Source organism: Magnolia sinica, chromosome 13, assembly GCF_029962835.1.
Source record: "Magnolia sinica isolate HGM2019 chromosome 13, MsV1, whole genome shotgun sequence".
Classification (NCBI taxonomy): domain Eukaryota; kingdom Viridiplantae; phylum Streptophyta; class Magnoliopsida; order Magnoliales; family Magnoliaceae; genus Magnolia; species Magnolia sinica.
Window position 1 is genome coordinate 29795662 of NC_080585.1, and position 18835 is coordinate 29814496.

An 18835-nucleotide genomic window follows, 5' to 3' on the forward strand; every position below is an offset into this window, starting at 1 on the left:
ATGACACTGATGTGGCATGAGTCCACTTTACCCCCCAAAAAAAAAGAAAAAAAAAGAAGAAAAAAGAGTGTTTTTACATTCTGATTTTATTTATTTATTTGAAGGCTGAAATAAACAATAGCAAGTGATGGAGGTTGTATTTATCTAATGCCTTTATTCTTGGAACATATCTGCCTGTAACCAGTGGTTATCAGTCTTTCATTTTTGTCGCATGCAAACAAAGACACCTTCATATAAGGTTTTACATCATGCAATGGTGGAAGCTGGCATTGGTGTCATAGAACGTTCCAGTTATAATATTGGTTTTCTTGTTTATTTATTTGTGCCCTATTATTTATTAGGGAAATTTACGAAAAGCTACCCACTTAATGCAGAATTTACTTTCTGGTACTTTTTTCAAAAAAGATTGCAATAAGCTACACCGCTAATTTAAGTAATTATCATTAGCGTACCTTCCTTAAGTAATTATCATTAGCGTACCTTCCTTTACATTTTTTTAATGGAAGTTGGGATCGGCGACTCTGGTGGGCTCCACATTGATGTTTATCTTAAATCCACCCTGACCACTAGGTGGGTCATCCTTATTTAGGCCCAGGGCCGAAATGTCAGCCCCAACCGTGAATCGGGTGGACCACATGATTGGAAGCGGCATACAGGGCAGTGGTCGTACTCCGAACTGTTTCCCTTGTCGTGGGTCCATGGATATGACTGATTTTTTGGACCCAAGTGCAAATTTTGGTGTGGCATCTGATGGTTGGAGTAGATTTCATATAAACATCATGGTGGACCCTCTAAAAATGAAGGGTGCACGTCTCTATTCCAAGTATTTCCTTAGGTGTGGCCCACTTGAATCACAAGTATAATCCGACATTTTGGCCCTGGGCTTAATGTAGGGTTACACATCTATTGGTTGTCAGGGTGGATTTTATCTACACATTAAGGTGAGCCCGTAAAAAATCAAGGGTGGGCGGACCCTGCTCCCAACCCAATTCAACTTTGATATTTAAAAAGAAAAAGAAAAAAAAAAAAGAAAAAAAAGAAAAGAAAAGAAAAAGCTAAAGGTACTCCGGTGATAATTACTTACAGGATGTTTATTGAAAACCTTTTTGAAATTTTTTATATTAAGTAGGCAGTTTTTTGCAAAATTTCCTATTTAATTATTACTGTCATTACTTCTAGGCGTATGGTAGAGCCATCCTCACCGTTTACCTTGTATTAATCGGAACAAGATTCGTGTGGAATAAGACTTGAATCATGATGATGAGTGTGATTTTTGAGTTATGCCACATCAATAGTTTGGATTGTCTTAATTTTTGGGTCAGTGATTTAGGTGGTCCGGATTGCTGTCCGATTAAGCCATGAGTACTGTTGATGAGTCACCACCATTTCTTAAACGGCACTAAATTAACATAGGAGTCTTAAATAATCCTTGGCAATCTATGCTTCAATTCAAACCATCTGATCAGAGTCCTGTAAATTGATCAACGAACCAACCTGTCAGTGGCCATCAAATGGATGGTAATGAGAAGAAAACAGTCAGCTGGCCAAATTTCGCATTTTCCATTGATCAATGGTTGGGATGGTTCAATCTGCATGGGTTTTGAGCTATTCCACATCCACGCCAGTATCCCATTTCCCTGTCAACAATAACTACGTGTAGTGCCATATTTTAAGTGGCTGTAAGTAGGTTTGAAGATGCCCCACTTACTGATCAAGCAATCCTAACCATCAATTGGATGGTTAAAAGTGTCGTGTGGTCCAAATTCGAAGGGAAGAATAAGATGGTTAATATTATCTTGTCAGTGCAATTTTTGGGCTATGCCTCATCCACCGTTGGGTCAGCATTTTGGATGGTCTGGATTGCCTTACAACCATGGCTTGTATATATTTGAAAGGTGACCACCATTTTCTAATTGGTGTAAAATAATAATAGGAGGGGAGCCCTATTGGCAAATGTGCATTATTGCATGTGCATCCAAAATGGAGATGGATTTATTTAATTAAAAAAATCCTTGTTTAGTATAATATTAAAGGCAGGAAATAGCACGTGTGGCGTCTCTGGCCACATGTTATCTGCCCATATTGAATAGTACCTAACGGACAACGTCATTGCTCGGCGAAGTTTCTTCTCCCAGATTTAATATTCTTTTCTTTGATAGTGTAAGAGATCCAATGCTTCCTGCTTCCATATCGAGTACTGTACCAGTTGCACATGTGTATCTTGATCTGAACCGTGCATTCCATTTTCTCTGCCATTGATTCCCCACCCATCAAAATGCACCTTGATCGGATTATCCTAACCATGTGAGTGACCATTTTCTTTCAAAACCACTGATTAAAGGATTAGGATTGATTAAGCCGTGTGAGTTTTGATCTATGGCCCATTCACTACTGGACTGACTGAATGAACCGTTCTGATCTCATCCATTTAAACCATGTGAGTGGCAATGACATGGAATCATGTTGCCACCGGTGGCTTAAGTGGGGCCCATGGTTCAATGATCCAAAATGTTCATAAGATGGGTCCTCACGTAGATGACCCATGTACCCAAAGTCCACACATTAGCAGATGCTATCCCTATAACATTTGTCGACCGCTTTTATTTCTTTCTTAACCGTCTATTAGTTGGATCAACCTATCGAAGGGCTATGTTTCTCTCCATCCAGGAGATATTTGCTGCATTGGCCATCCACAGTGGGCCATCAAATCAACGATTTAATCCATAAGCCGTTGGCCGTACTTGCAAAAACGAAAGCCCCAAACGGTAGGGATTATTTAATTCCTCATTGTAGTAGTCCATGGGATTATTAGAATTCCTAAGTTTCATTAATCCCTAGTTTCAGGATGGCCTTTTAATTTTATTTTATTTTAATTTTCAATTCTTCAGTATACCTTTATCTTTATCTGAGGCAGATAAGTAAGATGAATGGAGTAGATCATGCATACACAATATGTTGGCCCCAGTACGCAAATCACTGGTGGGCGGCTCCTCCCACGTTGCTCCTTATGATGTGGCCCACCTGAGTTTTGGATCCACCTGATTTTTGGGCTTAAGGCCAAACGCATGGAGACACATGTAATGGATGGGTTTGATGTCATGCATGCGTTTTTGTGGAGCCAAGGTCATACCACATCAAATAGTGGTCCTAGCTACCTTCAATTATTGAAAATTAATACCTTCCAAGGCCTACATTAATAAGCTAACAAATGAGGAAGATGTAAACTCAAGTAGACCACACCACATTAAACAATAGGAATTGAATGCCATTCATTGATAATTACTTTTGGATAAATCTCATTTTTGAATTTTCTGCTGCAATGTGGCAGTTCATAATAAAATGGTCCAATCACATTGTAACATGGAATTTATAAACAAGCAAAAAATCTAGATTCAATGGAAAAATGAAATTGATCCAAAATTTTTATAACCCTCAAATAATTATCAATGGTAGTAATTCAATTTCCATTATTTAATGTGGTGTGGTTGACTTGAGCTTTAAATATGTCTCATTTTTTAGCTAATGCTCTAAAATAATGGGGCGGAATGGATGGATGGCTTGGATATGACCTATGTACATTACAAGAATATGACCTATACATTACAGTGGACCCATAGTTTTTTCAACCCTGTTTTACAACAAAATATAAAATTTGTGATGGTTAGGCTATGGACCAAGGGCTGTAAACACAGGCGTATGTAATGATTATTAGTTTACAATGCAGATACATTATAATATGAAAATCAAAGCAGGCCCTCAGTATGGAAGTAAGACAAGATATTGATACCAATCAGGAATTGGGTGGTTAGAGTAGACCATAGTTTATGTTCTTGAACCAAGATATTGACACGTGTCCATCATGGATGTTGTAGTTAGTGTGGACCACAAGCAACAGACACCATCATCGATTTTGGCCGTTTCCTCTCTTTTATTTTTTTAACTCCGGTCATGCTTTTGACATCTTCACTTTGAGTTTCTTCGAAGCTTCTGAAATACAGAAGCTGTTACGTAGTCCCCGGGAGTACCAGAATTTGTAGACTTAGGACCCACTACCATATACAGTGGGTCCACCTTTGACGATCGGAACCATTCATCTGCTGGGCCCTTCCATTATTGCTAGTATGCACAAGTTTCGCCAGTTAAAAAGGGTAATATTGCCTGTAGTGAGCCCTGGGAGATTTATTTTAATCATTCCCTCACAAGTCATGTGGGGCCCACCTCATCCCTAATCAGTGGATCTTTTTTTTAATTTTAATTTTAATTTTTTTAATTTTTGTAACATGGGCGGTACGTCACGGGAATTACTGGATGAATGGTGCACCTTGGAATTTGGATGGCTCACAATAATTGCTACCTGTGCAAACTACAAATCAGAATATTTTCTATCCAATCAGTGAATTGGACCATGGATTTGGACGGTCCGATCAATTGATGAAAACCCAAAAAATTGTACCTATTGGATGGTCCTAATGGTCCAATTGCTGGATTTTGCCATAACTTCTGACTTGTTCAAAAGCAGCCAATTGACCATTGTACGGTGAAGATATTGGGCCATGGCCCACCGGTTGGATAGTCCACCAGCTACCTGCATGTGCACCGGGTTCCGAGTACGTGAGGACAAGTCCAACGCTCCGAGTTTCAGTGCATCGGATTGGACCATAACCCATAAAAAATGGCCTGTGGACTACATTTGCTTAAACTGATTTATCTGTGGCATACGTACTAACGCGGCTTGCAAATGAAAGATCCAGGCCACTAATCAGGCGAGTCGTACCAAGAACATACCTATATCCAGAAATCAGTGCCATCCACTTACAAGATTAGCCACGAACGCACGTCGAATATAGTCCACAGGCCATCGATTTTTCCAACCATCCATTTTAAACCTACACATGCTCCCCATCCAGTAAGCAGACCAGCCTGACTTTAAAAAGAAGGCATGTTTTTAGTGGGGCCCACGAAATGAGCAGCCGGATCTTGACCACATCCAGCACATTGCTACATGTGCCGCGACACACCGTGTAACTTCCTTTTGAAAAAGAGGACACGCTTACCTCGATCACCGCAAGATTACGGTGTTACCCTTACCGCAGGGCCCACTTGATATATATATATATATATATCTACGCTGTCCATCCGTTTTTCCAGCCCATTTTAGAAATTAATTTTTAAGATCGGGTCCTAAAATGAGCTTAAAAAACGGATGGACGGCGTGGATATACAAAATATTCATCAAGGTGGGTCCCACACTATAAGGTTAACACCGACTAAGGTGTTGCCTGGGTAATACCTAATCCGCTCCCGACAAATCCAAACTGAAATTTATAATATACCGTTACGGAAGTTTGCTTATTGCAAACGCGCGCATGTAAAAGCTTTCATCCACAGATGTACACGTGCCAATATGGAACACATGCGACTGATCAGATCTTTGCATTAGCTGGGCTACACTTTTTAGATTCTTTTATCTAAAAATCAGTTCATTTCACATCTCAAGTAGACCACATCATAAAAAAGAAACAAGTGGACAACTGTAAAACCCTATCCAACCGTTGTTTTAATATTCACTTTGTGGCCCACCTGAACAGTAAAATTTCCTGATTTTCTACGAAGAAGATCCAAGCATAATTTTCAACTAGATGAAAAGCTCAGATCTCGCACATGTGCCTGTGTGGAATTAACAAAACTCACCCTTATGAGAGGAAATGGACCCTATATATATATATTGCATGTGAGCGCCCACATTATTTACATTTGCATGTCTCTAATCCCTCTGTATATATATGTATTATATATGGTGTATCACCTTTTCTTGCGGCACGCTTTACGCTTTCTTTTGAAAAAAAATCAACCACAATCCACGTCAGCTCTCTCCCGGAAAATGATGTCAGCATTCTCTTCCACCACCTTCCTCCTCCTCTCTCTGGTCGACGGAATCTTATGCACACTCTTCATAACCTTGCCGGAATCTTGTTGTCGGAAACTGATCATCATATCAACAAATGCACCTAGTATGTACTTGTGCGCCCTCTTCTCATTCAAATTCAAGTAGCAAAAGAGAAGATCTTCCATATAGTCCCAATCCAACGGCTGACATTGATCCACTTGGTGTGCGTCGACCATCTCCTGCATGGACTGCCTGAAGTCGTCGTATGGGTCATGTGAGTATGTTAGCAGTGCAATGCTCTCGCCGGGAAGGGTGTGGGCCATGTCGTCAGATGCCGACCGGCTCGATTGGGCCTCTTCGAGTAATGAATTGGACGTGCATGGGGATGCAAAGAAGCGTTGGGATGATCGGAGATTTGGTGGTGTTTTGAGAAATCTCGTCGAGTCGGACATGATCATGGTCTTATCGCAGCCGTCGTCGGTGTCGATGTCGATGTCGTTGATGTAGGTTGCGGAATTTGATGTGTAGACATTTTTGGTTTGTGTATCGTGGATTTCATTGTTGTGTTCTTGGGTGTAGAGGGAATTGAAGTTCTCGAAGAGGAAGCGATCGATGTCTGTTAGTGTCGCTGCGTTATCGCGGCTATTGGAGTGGTCCCTATCGACGGCAAAAGATGGGGTCTTGGGGTACTTGCAAGCTGATAAGAGCCAGCTGGTGGTGGGATGAGATGGGCCTTTTTGAGATTGTGGGGTGGCTTTTTTGAGCTTGGATATGTAAATTTGGAGGGATTTTTGAAGACCCTTTGGCATTTTGTTGTGAATAGGGTTTGTGAATAGGGTTTGGATGGTTAGTGAAAGATGTGATGGTGAGGTAGGTTTTATATAGAGGAGAGAGAGAGAGAGAGAGAGAGAGAGAGAGAGAGAGAGAGAGAGAGAGAGAGAATGTATCTTCTCTCTTAGGAAATTTAATGATTTTTCAAATTGATCAGATTAGAGATATTTCACCATTGTTTTCTCTAAATTGTGGTATCTCATCACTTGGTATACATGTAGGTCAATCTACACCCTACATACACAATGGATAGATCATAGCCAGTAACTTTTAGACCCCATCTGGCTCAACATGCTAGAAAGATCCAACTAGAAAAATTGATGGTGGGAAATATACAATGGTCAGCAGTTCTAATTCATCATGTGAATCACATGTATATGATTTCAAACAGTCTGAGTTTTGGCCTATGGCCCACACGGTGGAGGAGACATTGAGACACCATAACTTAAGAAGTGGTAGGGAAGTTACCACCATAGTGTAGTAGTTTCCTAATGCAAGTTCTAATGGGGTCTTAATGAGTTTATTTAGAGCTTGATTTAAGGCGTTTTTGGAGGTTGATGAATTGAATGAGATGATGTTGTTTGTTGGATTTGGGGGGATCTGTGACCTTAAATCAATGGCCATTGTCTAGATCAAGGAAAATTGCAGGGAAGATACTAAGTAATAATTGTAAAAAACTCCTTGGTTTTTGACAATTGTAAATGCCTACCTCTAGTATTGGATTATTGCAAATAACTTCTCTATGGTTTTCATATTCATTGCAGATTCTCCTTTGACCTTCTTACCCCTATCTTGTGGGTAACTAGTTGAAGATGAGTTGGCCTATCATGGTGTGTTTGTCCTCGCTTAGCTTGGCCACTCCAGCAACTCGAAAAGTCGGTTGTATATAATCATCAGCTAGGTCACCACATTTATTTAGAGGTTTTTGGGTAGGTGTGGCCGACCTGAAATTGGATTAGACTAAACTTTTGTTATCTAAGGCATCAGTCGTGTTCTATCCAGAGCTAATTAAAAAACACCATGGGAGTGTATTATGTTGTATATGATGTCTTAAATCAAGTTAGATATAGGGCCTGTCGATGCCATTAACAGACAATTTGATGTCACCTTTGATAGCATCGAACATTTATTGATCCCATCAATATTTTTTGGATTTTCTTCGATTAGTTGCTGGACTAACTGGGCACCTTTTCTTTTCGATGACGTCGAAATTTTTAAAAAAATCATGTTTTGTTTTTGGATAGTTGAAGTGTTAGTTCGATGTCATCGATGAATATTTGATGCCATTAAAGAATTACTTTCGATGGCATCGATAGTTTTGAGCAGATTTTTCGTAAACCTGCGAATTCGCGGGATTTGTTTTCAATTTTGTTTGAGATTCTTTCCAAGGCTATATATATGAGTATAAATGGGATTGAAAGGTATTCTAAGTGTTTCTAAATTAATCATCCTAGGGTTTCAAAGGGTATAGTAAGGGGGAGATTCGAGATGGTTCGAATCATGTATGTTCTTTCTCTTTGTAATTTCTGCTTTCGTAATGATCATCCGTTGCTTTGTGCCATGGTTTTTTTCCGAAAGAATTTTTCCACATTAAAATCCATGTGTTCTTCTTCCTTTTGCGTGGTGTTATTGGATAGCTATCCTTGATTCATTTCCGTGTGCTTCCGCGGTCCCCCAACGCATTATGCATGAGACCCACAATAAAATAAAATAAAATAAAATATATTTATAAATTTGATGTTTGTACCCGTGTGCATGGCATGTTCAATCGGGTGCATATATGGCAAAGGGAAGGACATCATGAGGTCTATCACCATCTTCCTCAAGGGATAACTACTCCGAATCCACCGAGCTCTTTGAACTCCTCACAGAGCTTCTTTAAATCCATGAGAGATAAAAACGATAATAATTCTTAATAAATTTGAAATAACTAAATGATAAAAAACTAAATTACAACTCTTTAAATAAGGAGCTCAAATTTAAGATGGAGTTTATACTTAGATTCCAACTCAAACACCCTAAAAACTAAAAGTGTGACTTATTATAAATAATAAGCTTACTAATATTTACTGGCAACCTCTATTCTTACTAGATTTCATGGTTTTGGGCCAAAAATATTAAGTGCCCAATTTGGCCCAACCTTGTTATTCTAAGCCCTTTTCATGTTGAGCACTACTACAACTTAAAAGATCAGAAGTTATACTCAAACCAAAACTTATTATTTATAGTAAAAACAAAATTAAATGAGACTTTTGACTATCAATATAATGGAATCTCACAAATCCACTGTGGCCAATTCAACCTAGCGGCCTAGGTTTGGCTTAAGTAGGTCCTCGTACTCCAAAATAATGTATAATATGTCAAAAACTCGTTCTGATTTGCGAGATTAAATCAATTTAAGATTCTGACGGTTCAGATCATTTCTGCCCCCAATCGAGCCTCATCTAGTCCATCTTTACCATGAAAGTGTCTGGGACCTGCTCTAAATCAGTATAGCACCCTGCCGGACCCAATCTGCTTCCAATATCTATGGTGAAGGGTTCTCACTGGACAACATGGATCCCGTAATAATGGTAGGCCCCACACATTCAAGCAAAACTAACTCAAAAGGAGAGGGTATTTTTGTCATTTGTTGCAGATTCTTCAGGGCCACTAGCAGAAGGGAGGTACTTGCAATATTCAAAGAAGAGGGGGTGATATCTACAATTTTCAGAAACGAAAGATGAGGTGTTTACAATAATAACAGACATTAAATGGAATTTAGTAAGGGGGTCTACAATGTCAATGTGTATAACGTATTAAATTTTGAATGGGAGCTATTTGTACAAGTGGAAACGTGTAACTCAATTGCAACCGTCACTTGCCTGGGACTCACTCCCAATAGGTCATGACTCCACACTTGGATTGATCCTGTGATCCTAACCTTCGATTAGCAGACATTTGTTTGTTGAAGTTGGGACCTCTTACTACTTTTAATTTTAGCCGTTCATTGTAAGTTTTGGTTTATGGCCGTTTTATTATGTGCATGGACCATCAAGTCGCTGTGCATCTGTTGTGTAGACAACAACATGCCGTTTTCTATTGTTGGGCTAACCATGCAGCAGTTACAGCTGGACCCTGCACTACTGACTCAGCTGTTATAGTTTCTGCTGCAACAACTCTTTTCAGTCCCTCTATTTATACTGAGAGATTTCTCTCCCAGTCCTTTAGTATCTCTGCTAATCAGCCACCCGTCATAGCTACTTAGTCGCACCGCGACTCGCACACGTCTCGCTCAAGGTCGCGAAGGAGCGACCCTCTGCAACACGATGCGGACGTGCGAAGTACAAAGTGCGCCACTAGCGCCTCTACAACCACACTGCCTCACATGCCCACGCCTTCACACCGAGCCCGGGCCCATGCCCGAGACCGAGACCGAGACCGAGCCCGAGCCCGTGCCCGTGCCCGTGCCCGAGCGCGAGCGACGCGCGACACACTGGAACATGCAAGGTCCATAGTTCACAGACTAGGTAGGTAAATATTATAATACTCCACATCCTTCATATAAACCACAGTTTTTCTCTTCTCTTTTCCATGTGAGACTATTCTCAAAAACCCACAGAAAAGTATTTTTCAAAATAACTTTTTATATTATATATTATTTTAATATTGAAATATATTTTATTAAAATCAATATTTTTTGCAACACGCCACACGTCTTTCAATCAAATCCTGCAGCTCCACATTCAAGCAAAACTAACTCAAAAGGAGAGGGTATTTTTGTCATTTGTTGCAGATTCTTCAGGGCCACTAGCAGAAGGGAGGTACTTGCAATATTCAAAGAAGAGGGGGTGATATCTACAATTTTCAGAAACGAAAGATGAGGTGTTTACAATAATAACAGACATTAAATGGAATTTAGTAAGGGGGTCTACAATGTCAATGTGTATAACGTATTAAATTTTGAATGGGAGCTATTTGTACAAGTGGAAACGTGTAACTCAATTGCAACCGTCACTTGCCTGGGACTCACTCCCAATAGGTCATGACTCCACACTTGGATTGATCCTGTGATCCTAACCTTCGATTAGCAGACATTTGTTTGTTGAAGTTGGGACCTCTTACTACTTTTAATTTTAGCCGTTCATTGTAAGTTTTGGTTTATTGATCAAGATGAAGTGGGCCCACAATTTAATTTGAACTGCATGTACGCCACGTGTACAAATTCAGAGTGCATGAGTATGGAGGATCAACATCTGCCTAACTACCGAGTTCCTCTGAACTTTTGAATGTGTATAGCTGGATGGGGTTTAACGGCTTTAATGGATTTAATGGCTGTGATAAATCCTGCCTTGATTTGTGGCGTTTTAAGGGATGGAATTTAAGGAGTGTTTTAAGGACTGGAATCCACTAGACCACTACAACACCTGAGTAAAACACTGAAGCTCGTGGGGTCCACCATGCTGTATATGTTAAATCCACTCCGTCAATCAGGTTGTGTTACTAATTATAAGACGTGGGGACAAAAATCAACGAGATCCACACTTCAGGTAGGCCACATCACATAGAACAATGGGGAAGGAATAAGAACCATAGGTTTGTGTGTTGGGCCACCATGATGAATATCTTTCATCAAACCCGTTTATCAGGTCTAACTGAAAAGGATGACTGATATACGAAATAATCCTGACCCAGATATAATAATGCAGATCACACCGTCAACTTAGAGGTTTCAGTAGCAGTTTTACATTTCTCCTACTGGTGTGGCCCATCAGAGATTCTCAGGTGGCTGATATTTTGTATCTAGGGTTCAAATAATGATTCTTGCCTGATGGAAGGAGTGGATTTCCACATAAAAATATTGTGGGACCCACAGAGATTGGGTATTTTACACAGGTATTGTAGATGATCCCGGTCTGTGTCAGAAAAGGGCATTTTCGTCATTATTGGAAGTTCCTTTCAGACAAGACTATGGACAGAGCAGGGTGTGGTCTAGCTTTGTGTCCGTACATGTGGGGGCCATGTTGGAGGATCCGAACGGTTGATCTCATAGGCCACGAAGTTGATGGAGAATATACCTAAAATCAAATTGATCAGAGGACTGAAGAGGTCCAATATTGGGCCTTATTCTCTATTAGATGTGGACCGTTATTTTATTTTCTTCTGAACCATCCATTTCAAGGGCTAGGATTCTTACATCAGCGGAATTTTGGGTAGTTTCATTCGGACTCGATGACATCCACTTGACCTATCTGGACCGTCCATTAGGTAAAATTGTTCGTACAAGATAGGCCCAGTCATGGGTGTTTAGAACCATCTGATGGTTATAAGTTTTTCCCAGTAGGGGAAGAAGAGGGGACTAGACCTAATGGACGGTTCAGATAGGATATGTAATGCCAAAAATTCCAAATACAACTGTGTGCATGGGAAGGTTTCCATACACATCACCCGCTGGATCATTACTCAATTTCCTCAAGTCTACTTTAAGTTGTGGTCTTCACCGCGCACGTGTTCCATCACACGCGGACGCAGATTGGCCGTAGACTAGGCCACCAGGGATATCCCTGCGGACCCGACTCTGTGGGACCCACCGTGATATATGTATTTTATCCACACTGTCCATCCGTTTTTCCAGATCGTCTCAGGACATGAGACCAAAAATTAGACAGATCCAGAGCTTAAGTGGACCACACCACAGGAAACAGAGGGAATTGAATACCGGAAACGGATGCCACCAGTCCGGTGGCTGGTTGTCGGTGCTCTGTGGGACCACCATGATTTATGTATTTCATCCATTCCGTTCATCCATTTTTAAAGATCATTTTAGGCTTGGTCCCAAAAAATGAGGGGGATATAAATCTCAGGTGGACCACACTACAGGAAAACAATAGTGATTGGATATCCACCATTAAAATCCTCCTAAGGCTCACTGTACTGTTTATTTGACATAAAATATGTTGATTAGGTCATATAGACCCAGATGAAGGGAAAAAAACAAAGAACAGCTTGATCCAAAACTTTTATGCCCCCAAAAAGCTTTTATGGCCCAAAAAAGTCTTTAATGGTTGACATTCATTCAACACTGTTTCCTGTAATGTAGTCCACTTGATACTTTGATATACCTTGGTTTTGGTCTCATACCATAAAATGATCTAGAAAAATAAATGGACGGCCTGAATGAAACACATACAACATGGTGGGGCTCACAGAGCACCGAGGACCAGCCATTGGCTAGTGTCAGGGAGAGTAGCCAATGCATTTCCTTGAATACCTAACGGTGGAGGTTCTAGATGAAGCTGATGATTTTCTTTTCCCTTCATCCAGGTCTGTGTGACATTATGGAAAGTTCGATTTCAAATAAACATCATGGTAGGCCCTATAAAGGTTTTAATGGTTGGCATTATTATTCCCACTGTTCCTTTTGGTGTGGTCCACTTGAGATCTGCCTCATTTTCTATTCATATCCTAAAATGAGCTGAAAAAGTAGACGGACGACGTTGATAAAATACATACATCACAGTGGGCCCCACAGAGTCGGGTGACATGGTGACCTGGTCAACGGGCAATCCACGTTCATCACATACCATCCAAGTGGTAGATGACTATGACGTGGCATAACCTCAAAAAATGACATTCATCCAACGATCCAAATTCAAGGAGCGAAGTCAGTTAAGATGATCATTTGATCAATGTGAGTTTATGGCGATAGGTTTACTATTTTGACGTTGACGTATCTGCCTGAATAGTCTGAGACACCAGAGCTTAAAAATGATAGCGAGCCATCACTGGCGTTGAATCTTTCTTTTGATGGACCGTGTGATCCATGCTCTGAAATCCAAGGCATGGCTTATAAGTGCCATGTTGTGTCGGTCGTGACTCAAGACCCGTGTTTTGTGACACAGATGCGGACGGATATGGTCTATGTAAAGTAACTCCACCCATGTGGTGTACGTGTGGTGTAGGGTGTGCTTCAGAAAATTTTGAAAAAAAAAAACTCCACTGACACCTCTTGTGAATATCTTCTAACCCTTCAGCCCCTCTCAGGGCCGCTGTGATGTATGGGTTTTATCCAAGCTGTATATCCATTGAAATTTTCTCGATGGCCACGGAAGTTTTGGATCAAGCTGATATTTGTATTTTCACTTGGTCCTGATTTAGATGATATGATGTACAAATTAGATGGCAAATAAACATCACCATGGATCCTAAGAAGTTTCAATGTTGGGTTCGAGTCCTTGCCTCAGTGGTAGACTTTTAGGAGTTTCGGCATGAGGTCCTGGGTTCAATACCCATAGGTGATGATATCCCACCATAGCATGCGTGGGTGTGTCTGTGTGTTGGGAGTGTGTGTATATATATATATATATATATATATATATAAAAGAGGTTTCAATGTTGTGCATCATAAGCATCATTGCTTACTTTAGCGTGGTTGAATTAAGTCTTGGATCTGCCTCCTTTTTTGGCTCGTAACCTAAAATAATATGAAAAAAAAATGGATGGATGGTATCGATAAAACCCATACACCATGGTGGCCCCTTAGAGCCCCGGCCTGTTCGTCAGAACAGATGGGTCAAACTGTGTCCAGTCGAAGTAGAGTCTCACTTTGATTTTTACAGTGACAAGTACATATATCGCTTTTTTATTAGTTATAAATTTATAATTACTAGTTACAAAAAAAAAATTTACATCATAATATCCCTTGGAATCATTTGGATTTAAGAATAATTTTAAAACATCAATCAACAGCAGGTGTCTGCCCCCTACTTGCAATTTAGGGCTTTTGTAGCCATAAGATGCATAAAAAAATGATTTTTTTAATCTCTCTCCAAACCTGATGCATCTTGTGGCTAAGAAAACCCATCTATCCCAAATAGTGGAACAAGAGCCTGCAACTAATCAATTCTCTCATTTTAAAGAAAAGCAAATAGAATAAAAATTCAAAGTTTTAATTAGTACATATAACTAAGTTTAGTAAACACAAACTATTAACCTAAAATACTTTTATTTTTTATTTTTTAAACTTAGTTTGGTAAACAATGTGCTACTCTAAAATCAAAACTAATTTTGAGAGCACTATCAATCATGTCCAAAAATAATGTCGTTTCATATATAATTTTAATGTTAGTTTATGGCCTATCTAACATTGTGAGGCTCACTTGATATGTGTATGACATCCAACCTATTTGATGAGTGCACCCCACAACAATGATCAAACACCCAAAAATCAGGGAAATTGTAAAATTAGGCCAACCACAAGGATAAGTTAAAATGTCATGCATCCTTCATGTGTGAGACATGGTTAAGGGGGGGAAAATAAATAGATGAAAGGCATTTTGATCATTTGGCCCATCTTAGAGTTAATTTAGTCAAAGGGCCATTATTGAGAAATTAGAATATTTCTGGAGATTTTATTTTTTTATTTTTTGATCACATCATGTGTGATGCATGCTGACACTATCACTCAAGGAAAATAAATAAATATATAGATGAAGGGCACTTTTGATCATTTGAGCCATCTTAGAATTTAAGTTAGTCAAAAGGCCATTATTGAGAAATTAGAATTATGGAGGATCTGTTGAACACTTCATGTGTGATACATGCTGACCTTACCACTTAAGGAAATAAATAAATAAAAAGATGAAGGGCATTTTGATCATTGGGCCCATCTTAGACTTTTAGTCAATAAGCCATTATTGAGAAATTAGAATTCTGGATGATCTTCTTACGCTAAAAGCTGTTAAAATCAGGAGCTCCGCGTATGCAATTTAGCTCCTGTACAGGCCACACATATGCTCGCATGGTATATAGGTGCGGAATCCGATCCATTCAGACCTTCTACATGTTTTCCTGAAATTGAATCTCTTTCTCAAACAAGGCCCAATATCAATATATATATATATATATATATATAAAGAGAGAGAGAGAGAGAGAGAGAGAGAGAGAGAGAGAGAGAGAGAGAGAGAGAGAGAGAGAGAGAGAGAGAGAGAGGCGTGCAAACCTCTGCACACGTGTCATGGGTGTCAAATCCGAATGGTCCATAAGATGTGGAATCCCATGAAACTGTAGGCGGTGAATTTTCACCCTGATCTAAGATTCTGGTGGGCCATAGTAAAGATAAATTCAAATCAAGAGAAGAAACTATTGGCATTTTTATGGCCAACCAAAGTTTTGGTTCAAAGTAAAAATTGGTACCAAAGGGTTTCAAGAGGTTCTACTTCATGTGGACCGTTCAGATTTTCGAGACTCATCAGATATGATGAGTTCTCAAAAAAGTTCGTATGTAGTTTGTGCGAATTGGTTTGCAGGTGAGCGTTCCACTATATATATATATATATATATATATATATATATATATATATATATATATATATAAATGGATCTTTATTCATGGCTCAGTGGTAGACCCTGTGGGTTTCAATACTATGGTCATGGGTTTGAGTTCTTATGTGGTGTGTGTGGGTGCAAGGGTGTGTTAAAAAAAAGTTGAATGGTTTAGAAAGTTTTAGCCAAGATTCTCGTGCCTTCTTTTTGTTTTTTTTTTTTTTTCCACAAATGGTGGCCCAACTGATCAGTGGATTAACTTGATTCTTGAGCTAGGATATCAATATCATTGTATCTTTGTAATGGATGGATTTGATCTTGGACTTATCATGCCATGCTGGCACATGTATGGCACATACATGAGCTTTATTGCACACACATGTGAGCTTAACAAAATTCTAACATTAATACCATAATAATATTTTGTATATAAATTTTTATTTATTTATTTATTTATTATTATTTTAATTAATTAAGGGTGTGTTTGGTTCCACCAAACATCATGAAATTTGGCGATTTTAGCAACAAGGAAAAGAGCAATCCTCAAATATGTAAGGCTGTCAATGGGCTGGGTTAGGGCCGGTCTAAGATTTGTCTAAACCTGGTCTGCGATCCTAAACCTAAGCCTGAATCCAGCCCGAGCCTGTGATGGGCTGCAATAGTTTAGCCTGTGTCCAGCCCGGGACATTTACACAAAACTTGACCCGAGTCGGCCCACCGGAGCCCTGAGTATCTATGTGGATAATTGATATTTTGGTGTGCCTCTTGTGAGAAAGAGAAGAGAATGAAAGAAAAGATGAAAAATTAAGTTCAGTAAAGAATATTGGGCCGGTCGGGCTTATGGGCTTTCGGAGAGTTAAGCCCGTCCGGCTTGTTTACAAGCCTGAGCCCGACCATTGGGCCTTTACACCACCCCAAGCCCTGACCCATACGGGCCAAGCCCGACGCCCGTAGGGTCTACCCGGCCCATTGACAGCACTACGAATATGCAATGGGGAGTTATTTGATGATCTGGCAGGGCACGACGCCTGATACACAGCAAATCCGAAATTGAATACATGGCATAGACTAACTCAAATAAAAACCGACAAATAAATCAGAATGATTGAAAAATCATAACCCTTGGTTCATGGACACTTGCTTATTGAACTAAGACCATTAGACATTAATTATTTACATTTCATACCGTGAAATAAATGTCCACCAATCCAATGGTAGATTATTTAAAAACGTACTTTTTGTTTCATGACAGATCTAAAGTAGGACCCATTGTAAATTACCAGCGAGCCACGTATGCAATTTAAAAGTTTATTATAAGTGCTTGCGTATCATCCATCACTGTTTCGGAGTATAAAAGTTTTTTTCTTTTAATTTTATTATTTGTAATATAGACGTGCATCTAAAAAGAAGACAGGCATGAGGTGATTGAGCATGCAGCATGAGGTATTGCTTCATGCATGCAGGCGTGGAAGGTCACTTCATGCATGCATCTGAGGTGTGGATGGACGCCTCATGCCTGAGCTGTTTTTGGGTTGACGGTTGAAGGAAGGATGAGGAGCAATCATGTGCCAGGATCGCACATTGGTATCAGATCAAATCCGTTGATCAGATGCATTGACACAAGAATAGGTCAGTCCACTAATCACGTGGACCAGTGCTTTTAAAAAATGTATGAGGAAAACTTGGCTGAATTTATTTTTTATCCGTCCGATTGTTTCTAACCGTGGTCCACTTTTTGAGTGAAACAGATTTATTTTTAGACAAGAAGATGGACAAACGGTGAGGCCCATCCGCGGACGGCTTGGATTGAATCTGTAAGCCGTGGCCATGTATGCAATAAGATACTGGACCAAGGATATAGATGCAAAATGCAATGCTCCGGTTCACTGTCTCTCTCTAGCTAGACCTAATGGACGGACTAGATGTGTGGAATTGGCAAAAGCCATGGTGCACTTGAAGCTTAAGTTACCACGTAGTAGAGCGTTTTCTCTATGGCTGTACATGAGCCAAGGTAGCTCGAAAAGCTCGCACAGCCGGTTCAATCTAACTTGGCTTGACTCGGCTTGATTAACGACTTGAAGCAAGCCAAGCTTTATATAATCCATCTTTCTTTGAAAACGAGCCGAGTTCGATTATAGTGAATCTTGACTTAGTTCAAGCTTGAACTTGGCACGACTTGATTATATATATATAATTTAAAAATAAAAAAAAAAGTTAAAACTTAAATTCTACTTCACCTGTCCATCACTTTCTTACTCATTCTTCTCCTTACTCAATTTGCTGCGCCCGAGCTCCATAGTCTCTTTCTCTTAGTACCAACAACAATGTACCATTATATATATATATATATATATATATATATATATATTGAATATTTGATTTGAGAGTTGAATAAATTAGAATTTGAATGGCTACAGTCCGAATGTGTGTAGGTTGGGTCGGGTTGAGAGTAGGCTCGACTCAATTCAAGATAAGCTCGCCTCAACTTGATCCACTAGCTGGCCACAAGCTCAACTTAAAAGGTTTGACAAACAAGCTAATCTCATGGACAAGTCCGGCCAATCTTGGCCCCCTTTGCTCGACATGCAGCCCTAGTTCTCTCGTGAAAGAATAACATGTTTGATAAATCCGCACGTGTAAGGAGCTCATCAACACACCACCACATGTGCTAATGTTGTACATTAGCTCAAGACCCAATCCATCTCTTACTTGAGTCCAGCGTGTAGATTACCAGGGCACAAAAAAAAAAAACAAAAACAAAAACAAAACAAGATGGTCCGCTACTCATGTGGGCCACAATATAATGACAAATAG

General features: G+C 39.7%; 1 protein-coding gene across 1 annotated transcript; it reads right to left on the reverse strand.

The window, feature by feature from the left end:
* Nucleotides 1-5742: 5742 nt before the first annotated feature.
* On the reverse strand, nucleotides 5743-6707 carry LOC131224079 (transcription repressor OFP14). The gene has a single exon (XM_058219644.1). The coding sequence runs from the start codon at nucleotides 6694-6696 to the stop codon at nucleotides 5848-5850; it is 849 nt and encodes a 282-aa protein (XP_058075627.1). The 5' UTR covers nucleotides 6697-6707; the 3' UTR covers nucleotides 5743-5847.
* Between the last annotated feature and the right edge of the window lie 12128 nt (nucleotides 6708-18835).

What these genes read in the sequence shown, in the direction of transcription:
- LOC131224079 (XM_058219644.1), bottom strand. Translation starts at nt 6,696, where the DNA reads ATGCCAAAGGGTCTTCAAAAATCCCTCCAAATTTACATATCCAAGCTC.